This window comes from Coniosporium apollinis (assembly GCF_000281105.1).
Source record: "Coniosporium apollinis CBS 100218 chromosome Unknown supercont1.13, whole genome shotgun sequence".
NCBI lineage: Eukaryota > Fungi > Ascomycota > Dothideomycetes > Coniosporium > Coniosporium apollinis.
In genome coordinates this window covers 163,255-179,281 of record NW_006913275.1, presented here as the reverse complement: position 1 = coordinate 179,281, position 16,027 = coordinate 163,255, and the positions used below count along the sequence as shown (strand labels likewise).

Below are 16,027 nucleotides of genomic sequence, written 5' to 3'. Positions count from 1 at the left end.
ACTGTGGCGTGCAAGGCGGCACACCCCACAACACCTGCTCCATGTGCGCTGGCAACAGTGTTCGAAGTTTTGTTGACATCTTGATGGATCGATGCCAAAGGGCACAAGAATATCCCTTCGGACAATGGGTTGACCAGCTCCAAGCCAGGCTCGTCAAGCATCACCGGGTTGCAGCTAGTAAAACGTATCCTTCTTGCCCTGTCCTTTCTGCGCTGGTGGAAGCCGATAGGGCTAGGATAAGGTGGCCGCTGTCGTTGTTCCGTATGCAAGCCCACTGGCCGACTGGCACTTCGGCGGGTACTTTGACCGCGGACTATTTCTGGAGCGAGGCTGGTCTCTCGTGTACCATTACTGCAGCGTAGCAATGGTCACCCTACTAAGGATTATGGAGAGGGGTATGTCAGCCACTTGCGGTCTCTACAATGCGATCCGACGTCGTATGCAGCTTGTCGTGGCTGAGGTAGCTCCCGCCGACGGGCCGCTAGCCCTGATACGACCCACGTGACCTGCGCCGAACGACGACTGTTGGTAGCTGCGGGATACGAGTATCACCTTGCCAGAGAGATTTCTCAGCAATACTTCCACCTTTGCTTCGCGCGCTCCACGTTCCGCTGACTAGGCAAGGTAAGTGAATGACGAATAGGCTGGCGCTGGCCGTAGAGATCCTCAAGCAGGACCGCGACCAGTACGACTCGTCGAAGCGCTGCCAGCTCATAGTACGGCGATTGGAGATCTTGTCCATGGGGGTGGGACCTTGTGTGCCACAGAAAGGCTTGTCATCGAGGACGGAGTAACCGGCGTTGTTGAGCAGACGAGAGTCGACACCGCGGCTGCCACCATACGGCTTCTTCACAAGGAGCAATTACAAGCCGGCTTACCAGGCTCCTGAACCCGGCGCTGCTAGTAAGTGGCTTAACTCTTCGAGGTCACTGAATCCGAACGTGTGACCGCGATCGTTCTATATTTGGGCCGAATAGCTCGGTTCAAGATCGCCTCCGAATACGCAGTGTACCTGCAGATGACAACCCACTAACGCAAGACTCGATCTGAAAGATCCGCACGCTGCAACCAGCTGGCCGCTTAGTGCCGACTCGCCAATAATCTTTAAGTTTACGGGGATGCTACTGTTGTGGCAACAAAAGCCCGGAAATAGTCTCCCGTTCCTCTGTGGTCCTCTCGAAAATTCTGTGCGCTTCCCCTGACCTTGTGTTCAGTACATCTTCTTTTATAGAGTATTCGTTCAACGCGTGCTACCTCAAGACTCACTCCACTGGTTCCGTCGGTGTTCCTGGACCTTTGTGCAACGATATCAAACAGGTCGTTTCCGTTGTCACACATCTCAAAGCTCATAAACCACGAAGTGGCTGCTAGCCATGAGGTCAACCGAAAGAAATCTACGGAAGTTTCCTCTCGTCCTTGCTCTTCTTAGTCTGGTCAGCTATACCCTAGGTAAGTGCTTATCAGCGTCATCGGTCCTCGTCAAAACCCTTGAACACTACGTTGACGACTCACCAGCCGACACGTGTAGTTGCGGTTACGCACAAGGCGCGGATGTTATCTGGACCGACAGCATTGAGACTGACTTTACTGCCGTGCGCGACATCGAAACTTTCCAAGACTGGGCCGTACAGAAATGGACTTCAGCTCGAAATGTCTCCGAAGCACCTTACGGCCGTCTCCGTGAGGCGCGGAACGTCGTCGCCAATCCCGCAACGGGCGGTGACGGATCCATAGGAAAAGATGGCAGCCAGGCAGGTCTACAGTTGTATGTTCGCTCTGCTCTTGAGGACGACAATACACTCGTGCCTGTTGGCGAAATCTTCTCGAAAAGAGAAGACATTCAATATGGCTCGTTTCGGGCTGGCATACAGACTTCCAGTATAAATGGCACTGTCAGCGCCTTCTTCTGGTACCGGAACGCAACTCAAGAGGTAGACATGGAGCTTCTCTCCGCCGAGACAACAGCGAATAACTCGACCCTCAACATGGTGTTGCAGTCTTGGCAATCGCTCTGGGCCGGCAGCGACGCATCCAAAACTGCCGGCTTCAAGAAGGATGTGTTGCCATTCATCGCAGATGACGCGGTACACGAGTATCGATTTGGTGAGAGCAGCTCATGTCAGCTCGTTCTTCAAGTCACGTGACTGACCTCGTCATAGACTGGACACCAACCTCCGTGTCCTTCTACGTCGATAGCAACCACCTATGGACAAACACCCTCCCCGACTTCGTTCCTTCGAGTCCGGGATACCTTGTTCTTAACCATTGGAGCAACGGCAACAGCGGCTGGTCCCGGGGGCCGCCAAAAGAAGATGCGAGAATGATTGTCACTTACGTCAAGGCGTACTTCAACTCCACTGATCCGGTACGGCAGCGCGACTTTTCGTCCGCTTGCCGGAAACCGAGTAGTGATAACATCTGCCAAATTACGCCACAGGCTGAGCCACCCATTTGTCGAAAGCCCGGTGGATGTGAGGGCGGGACGATGACTGTCTCAAGCGCTGCATCGACGGGCAAAGTACTGAGTGCGATTTTGATATCGATTGTTGGCATGGCGGCTGTGTGGCTCGCTGGTATTTGAACTTTTTCCATTGCATCGCATTGCTCGCTTCCCGCATTCTCAGGCGTTCTAAGTTCTGGGTCTGCACGATACCCTTCCGCGTCGTCCTGTTTACAACTGTTCATATTGTTCATGCGTAATCTGTACATATCTTGGCTCTATCATAACAGATCACAGTGCGTAATATTGTTATACTTAATTCACAACGCTCGCTTTACTAATCAAAAGTCAAAAGTCTCCGTGTGCAGCATCACCTCCTTCGCCTGTCCTCTAATGACTCTCTTCTGCTCCCTCGCCACCAGATTACTCAGATCGATCTTCAGCCCCTCAGGCCCACATCCCAGGACCGCCGTCCGCCTATCCCCAATCATCACCCCAACCACCCGCTCAATATCTGGCCGGGCACCAACATGCATCTCCACGAAATCATCTAGCGGGCTGCCAGCATCTCTTACCGTCTCCCGGATCCCCTTCAACAGCCTCTTCCCGCTGCCGCCACTCCTCCCGCTGAACATGCTATCGACCGGACTGACAGGGCTCACCGGACTGGCCGGAAACCGCAGCGATACCGGCGGTGCCAATCCAGTAGGCGTCCACGGTAACATCGGAGTACCCAAACCGGGTGTCTTTGGACTGACTGGTGAAAGACCCAGCGGACTTGTCAGACTGAGCGGTGCCCTCGGGCTTACCGGCGACAGACTCAGCGGGCTCGCAAGGCTCGGCTGGGCAGGCCCTGATGCTATCGTCCCGAATGCCTCCTTGACCGTCTTGACCCTTGCGACCTCCCGCAACGGTTTTCTCGTAGCCCACACATCGACCCCGACGCTCCCACCAGGAGCAACCTCCCACATGCGTCGCAACTGCCCGCCGATCCAGTTCACGTCCCCTTTGCTCCGCGTGATCCAGACCAGCCGTACCCGCCTTGTCGCACACCCCCCTGCCCGCATCCGCTCTGCGATGTGCAACAGCCAGGGCAGCATAGCCGTGATCCCCGCGCCACCGGCCACGAGGATGACGTCCTCGTATCTGTTTTCGAGGCGAGGAAGCGCGGTGCCGTAGGGCCCTTCTATGACAGCCGAGAGGAGGGCGTCTGGGTGTTCGTCGGTGTAGTGCAGGAGGCGGCGCGTGAAGCCTGACTGGGGCCTTATCAGGAACTCAAGGGTATTCTGGCTCGATTGCGTCGGTACGCCAAGTGGCGTTCGAGGTGTCGAAGAACGGTTCGGGATGGAGGCGATAGTGAAGGGATGATTATCGAAAAGGTTAAACTGCGGAAAGCGGAGGAAGACGTGCTGACCTGGCTCCCAGGACCAGCCGGGCGGTGCTAAGATCTCCATCTTCAACATGTCGGGCGAGATGCTGTGGACGGCGGCGGGGCAGCCGCGGAGCCAGCTGCTGCTGAGGCGGAAGAAGGAAATTTTATGGAACGCGCGACCGAGGAGCGAGAAGAGCCACACGGCCATGGTGGCCCACAGGTAGTGCCAGGAGTCATACAGGTTGGCGAAATGCCAGAAGAGGAGACCGAGGAAGATGACGGACATGGTTACGTGGGACCAGGCGAAGAATTCGTAGGCGGCGCGGCGGATGATGGGAAAGGAGAGGGCCATTATGGCGACGAGGAAAGCCAGTGGGGGCACTCCGGAGTAGAGAAAGCTGGCGTGCTTGTAGAGTGCCTCATGCAGTCGAGGACGGCCACCCTCGCGGAGCGGCTGTATGAGGAATGCGATGGTGTGTATCAGGCTCAACGCTAGGAATATCCAGGAAAGCCAACGATGTAAAGCATTAAGCTTCTCGTGTCCGATGCCCGTTATGATGGTGATGATGTTGACCTTCGCGGCTAAGGCTATGATGAGCGGCATCATCGCTGCGGCCATGAAGCCGGTTCTGCTGCCAAGAGGTGTCTGGCCAAGATGGTCTCGGTACCACGGTCGCTGAGCGAATGAGAGAATGCAAGACACGACCGTGGAGAAGACAACCAGGGCCATGACTCCATAGGATGGGATCTCCAGACGTCTTCCTAGCGGCCCTCCAAGTTTGCGGTAGGTTACACATCTCCATAGCGCGACATGTCTATCCCAGAGGCTTGGCCGGGTGCTGGAAGATATCCTTCTCACCCTGCTATCGCTCCATAGGTGGATGATGTGTAGGACTACAAAGACGGCAATGAGGCACACATAGAACCAGGACGTGTAGTGGCCATATAGCGATTGAGACGGATGTTTGGTCCCTCCGAGGCTTTCGTGCCTTCGTAGCGATCGCATCCTAACGCATGGTGATGGGAAAATGAGCGCTTAGAACAGTACGCCACCGCGGAAAGCCAGTATATACCTACAGCCGCAGGAGAATTAAGGTTTGACGCATGGGAATGTGCCGAGAAGCAAGCAAAGGCTTCCGCTTAGCCAAACAAGGCGTGTGGAGCAGGTCCAGACGGGGCGCACCGTAGATTCAGCGTGGACCTTCAACGCATCCGGCAGACAACTAAAGGGGACAGTGCACGCTTGAGGCTTGGAAAAACGGGTGACTAGGGTGTATGAAAGGAGGTCGACTGTGAGGGCAAGACGGAGACAAAGAGGTGGCTGGCCATGATGCAGCAGCTGGGCTTCTTTGTTGCGAACTTGATGAAAATGGAAAAGGCGAGAGTTTGACCGCGCCCTACACCAACCTATGCACTTTTTAGGCGTGTAGCCCTTCTGCGGTTAAAGAAGCTTGTTCTGGCGACTTATGACAATGGCCTCTCCCGGAATGACACAGGGATGCTGTGTGTATCAATAAGACCAGTTCTCTGTCTGGAAGCTCGCTCGCTCTCGCAATATTATGTAGCATCTATTCAGACAGACATTTATGGCAACCGGAAAGACGAGAGACTTCTGAAGTGAGACTGCTACGAAAGTTCATGTGCGGATCAAAGCGGTACTGCCAAGGAGCAGAAGAGAGCAGTCGTCAAACCTGAGGGCGGCTACATCTTTGTAGTGCGATACTGGTCAATAGTCACGGGAACAGCCCTTGATGCATGTCGGTTGATGCCTCGCTCGAACACAACAATGTCGGATTCGAAGTTGAAGAGTCGATGTCGTGCAGGTGATCTCAGCCCTACCGGACACTCCCGCACCCTGAGCTCGTGGCGTCCCGTTGCCGTATCACTTCCGAGCTGGAGGTCATTGGCACCTCGGCGAACGCAGCACACGACAACAACGATCGCAGCGGCCGATGGCACGGCCTCCGGGTGCACCGACATAGATGGCAAACCCCCGCGTCATCTTCATCGTCGTCCTTCTGCTCTTTCTGCTCTTCTCGCCAGATCCGCAGCAGCCATCACTAGACCAGCGGTTCGAACTCGACCAGATCCTCGGCAGAGAGCGCGCCGCGCTCGCCGTGCTCAGCAGCTCGCACTACGGAGACTTCGACGCTTTGAACGGGACGCGCAACCTTAATCTTACGGGCTTGCGGAGCGAATATGGCTATGCGTGGGAGCTGTTGGACAAGGTCAAGGAGAGAGCGAGAGAGCAGGTGGCGAGCGTGCTTGGAGATGCGGGCTTGGGCATTTTGAATGGAACTGCGGAGGAAGAGTTACCACTCTATCGCAATATCACTGGATATGTTGGAGGCAAGTGGGCGCGGTCGAAGGTCGCAGAGGGCCTGTTGGCGCCTCAGCTCAACTTGTCTGCTGTCACGCCGGAAGGCATGTACGTGACTCAAGAGTACAACAGGAATCTTACTGGGCTCGAGGGCAAGGTCAGGCTGAAGTTTAGGGAGAAAGAAAGGACTGTAAAAGCATCGAACGATTCGATCAAAGACGTCAGCGCTACCTTGACACTATGGGACGACGAATCGTACGGCGACTGGTGGGAAGTAGCACTCCATGGCGTGCACTTTCGAGACCTTGGCGGGATGCTCTTAGCAACCACGAGCGACAAGTGAGTGATTTCGTAACCAGCTTCGTGTAAATTGCTAATGATTCTCCAGGTTTTCTGGCATTTTTGCCCTGCCACATTTCGCACTTTCCAACCACACCTACGCGCAATCTCAGCTAGTGCTCAACGAGACGCTCCGCGAAACTATTCACAAGCAAGCTACTAGTCTGAACGCCAACACGAACCCCTGGTCCTCCTCACAGCAAGGGGCTGGCGAAGGACTTTTCTCAGTTCCCCACTGTGAATACATTGTATGGCTCCAACAGCATCCGTTACCTTTCCGCTCCCAAAACAAAGTCGTGGGAGAACAGGATCCGTATCACCTAGAGACGCTAGAGCATGAGCTGCGGTTCCCAACCGGCCATCCGTTCCTCAAGGCGCCGCCGATGACCATGTCCATGGTAGCCTTTTCGCCTGACTGTGGCTTCGTCATCGAGTCGAAGGGCCCTCCGGACTATGCACCTCAGGAAGGACTCCATCTACAAGGTCCGAAGCTTGAATCGCTGATCAAGATGGGCAGGAGACACATCCTGTTCTTCGCATGCTTGTTGGGTGGGCAGATTATGCTCCTCGTGCGACAAATGAAAGAAGCATCGACGCCCTCGACTCGCAGCCGCATCAGCTTCTATACAGTTGCCATACAGGCGATGGGGGACGGCTTCGTGCAGCTCGCTTTTGTAAGCGTGCCATTGTTCGCCGAGGCGACTTCTTTGACTATGTTGGCTACAGCTTTCTTTGCTTTCCTATCTGTAACGTTTTTCGGAATGAGGTTCCTCATGGATATTTGGACCGTGCAGTCAACAGAACGCCGAAGACAAGAAAGACAACAAGCCACATCAGCCCGCTCGAACGCCGCCACCCCTCCGAACGGCCAATCCAACGTCCAGACAGCACCAGCACCAACATCAGCGCCCATCATCACATCTGCAGGCGCCGACACGCTGCCCCTGCCAGTCACCGCCGCGCGAGCCGTAAGCTCCGGCGCCACGCCCATCATCCTCCCCTCCGACCAAGACGAGCTTGACACAACCGACACCAACCCCACGAACAACGACACAGGCGGCAACCCGACGCGCCGCGAGCTCGGCGCCCTCTACACGCGTTTCTACCTGATCCTCTTCGGGACGGTGATCCTCTCCGTGCACGCAACCTCGTGGCCAATCCCGCTGCGCTCCGCGTACACGAACCTCATGTCTTTCCTCTACTTCTCCTTCTGGGTGCCCCAGATCTACAGGAACGTCATGCGCAACTGCCGCAAGGCGCTGCGGTGGGAGTTTGTGGTGGGCCAGAGCGTGCTGCGGCTACTTCCCTTCGCGTATTTCTACGGCGTGCGGGATAACGTGCTCTTCGTCGAGAACGATCGGTACGCGCTGCTGGGATTGCTGGGTTGGGTGTGGTTGCAGGTCCTCGCGCTCGTGAGCCAGGAGCTGCTGGGCCCGAGATTCTTCGTTAGGGAGGGCTGGGCGCCGCCGGCTTATGATTACCATCCTGTCCTGCGCGAGGATGAGGAGGGCGCAAGCTTGCCGATTGGGTTTGCGCAGCCGGGGGATGAGGAGCCGGGAAGTCCGTCTGCGGCGAGCAAGCCGGGGGAGTCGAGGGACAAGGGGAAGAGGGTGTATGACTGCGCTATTTGCATGCACACGATTGAGGTGCCGGTCGTGCCTGCTGGTGGCGGTGCTGCGGACGGGGCGGCGGGGATGGGGGCTGGCTTGCTTGCGAGGAGGGCGTATATGGTCACGCCGTGTAGGCATATCTTTCATAGTCCGTGTTTGGAGGGCTGGATGCGGTATCGGCTGCAGTGTCCGATCTGTAGAGAGATTTTGCCGCCACTTTAATACGGCGTAGTATGACGAAGGCCTAGAGATATTTTCCAAACATTGAAGCTCTTGTCGATGCTGGTGTTGTGCAGCTGCGAGCTGTGAACTTTGCTGACTGGCCATGCGCTTCCTTGCGCCGCGTAGAATCCACATCTTGCCTGAATTTCCAAGTACTGTCCAGGTCGAAGCGGCTGGCTCTCGGTGGTGGGACGCTCGCGTGCGCGATAAACGCCATCTGAGCCGCCTTCCATTTGAATGCCATGTATCAAGTTGTTTCCCCGCTTGGCATTTAGTTCGGGTATAACGTTGAACAATCTTTCGAACATCTTTTAAAGACTCAATCGTCACCGAAAGACAGCTTAACAGCCTTCACTTTCTTCTTGACCTTCTTCGCTTCCGGTTTCTTCTGCTGCTGGTCCTCTTCCTCTCCTTCAGTCTCACCAACAACCTTGCCCACTTTCCTCTTCTTCTGGTTTTTGCCGACCTCCGCGATCTGCTGCTTCTTGAGCGTCGTCCCCGTTTCCTCAGTCCTCGTCTCCCTTTCACGTTCCTCGTCTTCCAAGCCGGCGGGATTTATACCCTCACCTGGCTTAGCACCCTCCTCATCCTCTCCGTCTACCTTTCCGCCCACCAGCGCCTCGTACTCCGCCTTCGAAAGCATATCATTGCTTTCATCAACAATGGTCGGTCCATCGTCTTCATCGTCACCGTTCTTCAAGCGTTGTGGCCGCGCTATTTGACGCTCATGGCGGTGCGGATCTATGCCCGCAACCTCGCCGCGCATGCGACGCAGGAAGGCTGGTTCGTTCTGCTCATAGCTGAGGCTTTTTGCCTTGAAACTCATCTTGCCGAGGACAATATTTGATGAACCGATCCCTCGCTTGTATAATTGATTTATAATAGTACGGGGGGAAACAGACGACTTATAAAAACGGACGGACGACTTAAGGACGACGTCACGTGACAAGCTAGTAGAATAGGCGGTGGCAGCTAAGAATTACGACAGCCGACGGAACCACCTGAACCTGGGAATTGGTTCGCCTACGCAGAAAAAGCAGGGCGGTCCCCGCAGCGTTTGGCACTATGGATTCCCGCCGGGTGATGCTCAGTCAAGGTGCCTTGGTTCAAGCGTGGCCGTGATAGTAGTGGCTGTATCCAGCAGCGACCGGCATCGGACGATGGTGCTGTGAATAGACGGTGTCGAGAGTCTCCTGCCCAGAGTGCCAGAATGCTTGAAAGGGGGGCGAGCGAGCGTTGAGGTTTAGCGGCGAACTCTTGGGCCTTGGCGCATCACTTTCCGCGTGGCTGCTGGGCGTGAGGGCTGTTTCTGTAGACCCCAGGAACCCATCATCCTGCCAGACTGTTCCCCGAGAGGATCAAGGACCATCGCCATCCGCCGCTGAGCATCACTGCGCGCTGCACTCTGCAGGCATTGGCGGTTCTTCCCCGGTTGTAGGGTAAAATACCTGTTGCTGCAACCGGCAAAAGAAGAACTTCCTGGACCCCTACGCCGACCTCGACACCACTCTCTCTCCTCGGAACAAACACCAAGACTCGCCAATCCCACTGCGCTACCGTTCTACTACCCAGCCTTCTGTTCTGCTTTTAGGATCTCTTGTCGCCGGCACCTTCGTGTTGCCCCCGAGAACGTCTCAGGGTTTTCTACTTTTTGGAGTTGCATCCAGCCGCTCGTTACCCGCGCATCAACCGTTACCACCACCGCTATCGAGGAGCGACACCTCTGAACAGAGCAGCGTCCCCATCACGCTCCTCTGCTCCTTCGGCTGAACAACACATCTGACCGCGCTGCCGCCCGCTCCGAATGCGGCGCCGGTCCGCAACGCTCTCCTCAAACCCTCCGACACACCCTCCCACCGCCATGGGCATAGTCCAAAACATCCAACAACACGTCACGAAGCGCCTGCCCTCGTCTCCGAGCCTCCCCACCCTCGATGACCTCTCCCGAAAAGCCGACAGGCTGTCGCCACGGTTAGCCTTCTTCCGGCGCCGGATACGCCTAAAAGGCAACTCCTCGATATCGATACCGCTGGGGATTGTGCTGCTGTTTCCGTGCATTGTCATAATACTAATACTGGTGCTGTTTGTGCGCCATCCGTCGTCGCCGGGGAGGATATTGATGCCGGCGGGGGCGCCGCCGAGTATACGGTAGGGATATTTGGTACACTCTTACGCCGCACAAGGAAGCTAATAGATGGGCGTGTACAGCAAGATTAGCGAAAAGTATGACAAAGTCTTCGTGACAGGCTGTCTAGACGCCGAGAGGTCCGCGGCGGACACGCCCCGAGCGAACGCAGCTTTCGTGGTGTTGGCGCGAAACAAGGAGCTCGATGGCGTGATACAGTCGATGAAGTCGATTGAGCGGCACTTCAACCGGTGGTTCAACTACCCGTACGTGTTTCTCAATGACGGCGAATTCAACTCGACATTCAAGGAGGTGGTCCAGAATCACACAAAATCAACAGTGGAGTTTGGGAAGATAGATGCGAGTATGTGGGGATATCCGGATTGGGTGGACAAGAAGGTGGCACAGGAGGGCATTGCGAAGCAGGGAGACGCGGCGATCATGTATGGAGGCATGGAGAGCTACCATCACATGTGTCGATTTTACTCAGGGTAGGTTGGGATGCCTTCCAACTGACCGCATCAAGGGCTAACGAGCGCATAAAGGTTCTTCTACAAGCACGAGCTGCTACAAAAGTACGAGTGGTACTGGCGGTTAGAGCCAGAGATCAAATACTTCTGCGACATCACTTAGTACGACCGTCCCTCACGCGCGCCTAACTCTAGCTAACCCCTCACAGCGACCCCTTCGTCCACATGGCCCGCGAAAACAAGACCTACGGCTTCACCATCGCCGTCAAAGAACTCAAAGAAACCGTCCCCAACATCTTCCGCTACGCCTCCGCCTACAAGCGCACGAACAACCTGACCTCAAAAGGGCTCTGGGAGATGTTCGTTGAGAAGCCGCCAGAGGAGCCCGAAAAGACGCTCCCCAAGGACGACCCGAAGTACAAGAAACCGCTCCCCGAGGAGATCCTCAGCACAGAGCCGGGCGCGGGATCGCTGCCGGACATCGACCCGGAGGCCATGGAGGGCGAGAAGTACAACATGTGCCACTTTTGGAGCAACTTTGAGATTGCGCGGCTGGATTGGCTGAGGAGTAAGGAGTATAACGACTTCTTTGAGATGATGGATCGGAGTGGAGGATTTTGGATGGAGCGGGTAGGCAGCCCGGGTTCCCCTCTGAAACAGTGGGCATGTACTGACAGAGATACTGTAGTGGGGCGATGCACCCATCCACTCCCTCGCCGCCGGCGCCCTGCTCGGCCCCTCGGATATCCACTATTTCCGCGACTTCGGCTACAGACACACGACTATTCAGCACTGCCCGGCGAACGCGCCTGCGCGACAGCTGCCGAGGAAGAAGTGGCTCGAGGAGACGACGCTGGACAGGAAGGCGCGTGAAGAGGAGGACGCGTACTGGGAAACGTGGGACGCGGAGAAGGAGAATGGGGTGGGGTGCAGGTGTAAATGCGACACGGATATCGTGGATGTGGAGGGGAAGCAGGGGAGTTGTTTGGCGGAGTGGGTGGAGGTTGCGGGCGGGTGGGCGAGTCCGTGAGGGGGGGGAGTGGGCGGATTAGTGTAGGTAATATCATGCGCGAAGAACATGGCAGCGCCCTCGTCTCTTATACGGAGGGAAAGCTGCTGCTGCATTGGGACTCGCCTTGTGATAGGGCGGCTGTCAAGGCGTTCAAAGGGTGTATGGGCTTGTATAGTTTCGTGGACGGCAGGGTTGCCGTTTTTCGTAGAGACAAATAATCCGCATCAGCTGCTGAATTGCCTGCGCTAAATCCATCATGTTTGTGTAGCCGTGCAACTCCCGTCCCATATGTCGTTTCAAAGTACCCACTTGCTCCTGATTCTGCTCTGCTTGATACTGACTCCCTTCTTACTGTCAGGGTTGGTTTGCTCCCCGCAGAAAACGCTTTCCTACCTAATTGCTTGCTCCTGGTGAGCGAACTCTCCACCGATACTTTTGAAGTTCAAAGAGTTCCTTCGAAACACACGCCTTAATACCTTAAGTTGTCCTTCTCTCCAGGGCGGAAGCAGGAAGCTAGGAAGCTAGGAAGCTCCACTATCTTATCGCGCCCCGCGCTAGGCCGGGATAGAGCTTCACGACCACCCGCATGGAGAGCCCCGCCAGCAGGTCACTCGCTTTCACCCTCTACTGCTCCCTCGTCGCCCCCCCGAATAGCCGTGACACGTTGGAACATTCCCCAGAGCTGCAGCCAGCAGCATTGCTTCTGATATCCTGCCACACCTCTCCACCTCATCATCACTTCCACAGACTCTGATTTCACGAGGCTGCATGCTCGGGCGCCGTCATAACCAGGTCTGGGATACCTGAGGTTAAGGTTAGGCAGCATTACAAACCTTTGCCCCGAACCGGACTTCTCAACGTATGTCCCACGCCTTAAAAGCCTCTTGAGCTCCTCTCTCTCCTCTCCCTCCCACCGGGACTCACTTCTGCTCTCCCTGACCCTCGACTGACATGGAGTCACCCCTTGAACAGCCTAGCTCAAGCCCCGACACGCACGGCCTGATCTTCCCCACTGTCCACGTCAACGACATCGTCGAGCACTTAGCTTCAGCAGAAGCTTCTCCAACAGCATCGACACGACTTCCTTCCGACCAGACCCCGACAGCATCCGCCATGCGTGGAACACAACCCCACTCCACTGAGGCTCCGAGCTCCCTCGAGGAAAGCTCATACGAGATCCTGGGCGACTCCCAATACTTGACGTCCGATGACGAGGGAAACACCGAGTCCCTAGCATCGAACGAAGTACAAACTCCCGACGACGTATCGAGCGTCGCAGACACTGAAGACTATGGAGAAGATCGTCCAGCAACTCCACCAGTGGACGAGGGCGACCAGGTCGAGGAGCCGGAGTTCCAGCCGTCCATACACCTCGCTCGGGACGGCGCAGTCTCTGACAGTGGCATGACTGCGCGGCCCAATGCACAGTTGTCGACCTCGTCTATCCCGTTTGCGGACTCTGTCGAGAGTCTGAAAGGCGGCTACATAGAGGTCACTCAGACGATTAGGAATATACAAGAGTCCGACATACCCCGCCTCTTCCCCTCTTCCGATTGGCACGATGCCGTACTCACTGTCAAGCAAACCCTAGCACCCAAACCTCTGAAGCTTGACGGACCGTTTCGAGTGCTGTTTATCGGAGATCAAAGTCACTGGGCTAAAGAAGAGATTATCCACAAGGTCGCGTCTGCTTTGGCCGTTACTGCAAATTTCCGGATGCAGGCTCATCCACCCTCTCGCGGCCTCTCCAGATACAGTGTCATTCCAATATCTGGATTTGGGGAGACCGACTCTCCTCCTGAAGTGCAGCTCATCGATTCAACCGGGATCGAGCTCGTCGTCGGTGAATGCTTTGGCATTGTGGATGTGTTGGATTATCCACCAACCCTCATCATCGATGGGAAGCACGTGAAGCTCTCCAGCCTCTCTCCACAACATCTGCCGGGATGGAACCTTATCGTGTTCTTCCACCATGCAGACGAGGCCAAACACAAGGCTCAATCTGAGGAGGCTTGGCCTGCACTACTTCAATCGCACTTCCAAAAACTAGACGCATGTACTCTCAATATCTCGATGACACCGTTGTTTGACGGGTGGTCCAACCTGAACCATACACACGCCAGCGACATGAAGTTGTGTGTGGAAAAACGCGACTCCGGCGCTGGAGTTCCCACAGTTCTGAAAGAGATGCCCGTTGACCTCAAGACGTTCTTGGATGTAGACTCGGCGCAGCTGAACAGGCACATTGCATACGTTACTGGGCTCTATGACGACAGCGACGAAACTCCTCGAAACGAGAACACACTTAAGATCCGTCTGTTGGACGGCTTCAAGGGGTTTCTGAAGAAGCAGGACAAGGCCGTCGACTATACTGCGGACCTCCTTATTCGACTGGGCATCACGCGAATCTTGACGACCCTCTTCCTCGTCTTCCTTCTGTTCTGGACGCCTAGTCTTATGCAATACTACGGGGTCTCACACAGCAATGCCACGGCGTCCACTACTGCCGTGCAATCGGCCATGTCCAGCCAAAATGCGGCCCTAAGTTCCGCACTGGCAGAATTGGTCGGAACCACTCCCATCGCCTCAGTCAAGGCAATCTCTGACGCGCCTGCCACCTCATCGGTCACATCCCGCAAGCAACAAGCGTCGACCTCAATCCCAGCCGCCTTGCGAACCACAACAGCGCCCAGCAAACCCGAATCAACACCCGAGCACCACCCCCTCTCGCCCCACGCCAACGACTCGGAAGACTTCAAAGCCCACATCATCGGCGACCACCACTTCGCCCTGACGCCACCGAAGGACTTTGCCAGGCTGAAGAAGCAGCCTGATGTCATTGTGCGCGTGTTCCGCGGCGACCAGCCTCTTGCCCCGCGCTTGGAGAAGCTCGTCGAGGGCGTCTACATCGTGGCGATTGACCGCGCCGAGGCGTACGGAACTCTCGACGTTACAATCATTGCCGAGTTTGTGACGAAATCGAAGCGGCAGCGATGGCATGACCAGAGCTTGAGGCTGGATTTTGGCTCTCCCTGGCTTAAGTCGCACCTGTGGGCTGCGGCGCCGGCGAAGGCGGTGGAGTATCTGAGGGGGCTCGGCGAGAGGTATGAGCTCAGGCTGCCGGACATTGCGGCTGCCAACGGCCGCATGGCGGGTCTTCGCTATCGCGCCGCTCTCTCTGCCAACAAGGCTAGCCAGAGCGCCGCGCAGCTCGCTGAAAAGGCCGCCTGTGCGGGCGAGAGCGTCAAGCAGAAGAGCCGGGAGGCCGTGCAAAGCATCAACAACGGCATAGACGAACTGTACGACGTCGCCACGCACTACCTCAACACAGCCGCCACCAAGTTCTCCCCCTCGACGCTCTGGAAGCAGGCGCCCTCACTGCACGCGCCCGACGCGGTGGGCAAAGCGCAGAAGAACGCCAAGGCATTACTGGGGAAATTCAAACCAGCGAAGCCACAGCGCGGGCCACAGGTGCTAAACGGCAAGCCAGTAAATATGAACGATCTCAGGGTCCGCGAGACGCTGCGCGGGTTCATGGACAACGGCGCGCGGAAATTGTGGCGGCAGGGGACTGAGCAAGTGCGCGTTGAGTATCATGACTGCATGGACGTGTAGTGATGACGGATAAGAGAGATGCTTCGGAGGTAAGATCTCTGTGCTGTGCTTTTTCCTTTGGGGGCTGGTGTTTAGATTGGTAGGAATCGGGATAGGAACCGGACAGGCTGAGAGCAAGGGCGCTTGATGGGCACATGGCAGGATGGGATAGGTTCTCGAACAATGTCTCTTGACTCTTGGAGCTAGGCTGGAAACGGGGTATTGGCTGTTTGGGGCTGGGGTGTTATGGGGCTACAATTATGGTATCTGTGGACGGGAGATCTGAAGCTAGGATATCCTGTAGCTCGAAGCCGCTAGAATCCGCATAATCGACGTTGAAGCGTCCGCGAGAACTTCGTCTGCCCTTGCGCAGGTTTTTGTGTGCATGTCTTGACAGAAACGTAACCAGCCATTAAGGATGGTCGAAGTCAACCAAGCCCTTGAGTATACGAACGGAGTTTGCACCTTCGGATCGTGGAACAAGATACGTAGTATCATGGGTGTCGAGTCCTATCATGGCTGT

At 56.0% G+C, this 16,027-nt stretch overlaps 6 protein-coding genes across 6 annotated transcripts; 4 read left to right on the top strand and 2 right to left on the bottom strand.

Annotated features, from left to right (window-relative positions):
- Positions 1–1,373: 1,373 nt before the first annotated feature.
- On the top strand, positions 1,374–2,581 carry W97_03210 (uncharacterized protein; the record flags this gene model as incomplete). The annotated part of the gene is made up of 3 exons (XM_007781107.1): positions 1,374–1,449; positions 1,516–2,103; positions 2,160–2,581. The coding sequence occupies 3 exons, from the start codon at positions 1,374–1,376 to the stop codon at positions 2,579–2,581; spliced, it is 1,086 nt and encodes a 361-aa protein (XP_007779297.1).
- Positions 2,582–2,781: 200 nt separating this feature from the next.
- W97_03209 (uncharacterized protein) lies at positions 2,782–4,542 on the bottom strand (the record flags this gene model as incomplete). The annotated part of the gene is made up of 1 exon (XM_007781106.1): positions 2,782–4,542. The coding sequence occupies one exon, from the start codon at positions 4,540–4,542 to the stop codon at positions 2,782–2,784; it is 1,761 nt and encodes a 586-aa protein (XP_007779296.1).
- A 1,252-nt stretch (positions 4,543–5,794) lies between these two features.
- Positions 5,795–8,303, top strand: W97_03208 (uncharacterized protein; the record flags this gene model as incomplete). The annotated part of the gene is made up of 2 exons (XM_007781105.1): positions 5,795–6,471; positions 6,521–8,303. 2 exons carry the CDS (start codon positions 5,795–5,797, stop codon positions 8,301–8,303), a joined length of 2,460 nt encoding a protein of 819 aa, XP_007779295.1.
- Positions 8,304–8,622: 319 nt separating this feature from the next.
- W97_03207 (uncharacterized protein) lies at positions 8,623–9,129 on the bottom strand (the record flags this gene model as incomplete). The annotated part of the gene is made up of 1 exon (XM_007781104.1): positions 8,623–9,129. One exon carries the CDS (start codon positions 9,127–9,129, stop codon positions 8,623–8,625), a length of 507 nt encoding a protein of 168 aa, XP_007779294.1.
- A 1,035-nt stretch (positions 9,130–10,164) lies between these two features.
- W97_03206 (mannosyltransferase) lies at positions 10,165–11,928 on the top strand (the record flags this gene model as incomplete). Its single annotated transcript, XM_007781103.1, has 5 exons — positions 10,165–10,451; positions 10,512–10,919; positions 10,974–11,060; positions 11,108–11,528; positions 11,587–11,928. The coding sequence occupies 5 exons, from the start codon at positions 10,165–10,167 to the stop codon at positions 11,926–11,928; spliced, it is 1,545 nt and encodes a 514-aa protein (XP_007779293.1).
- A 933-nt stretch (positions 11,929–12,861) lies between these two features.
- W97_03205 (uncharacterized protein) lies at positions 12,862–15,525 on the top strand (the record flags this gene model as incomplete). Its single annotated transcript, XM_007781102.1, has 1 exon — positions 12,862–15,525. One exon carries the CDS (start codon positions 12,862–12,864, stop codon positions 15,523–15,525), a length of 2,664 nt encoding a protein of 887 aa, XP_007779292.1.
- Positions 15,526–16,027: the final 502 nt, after the last annotated feature.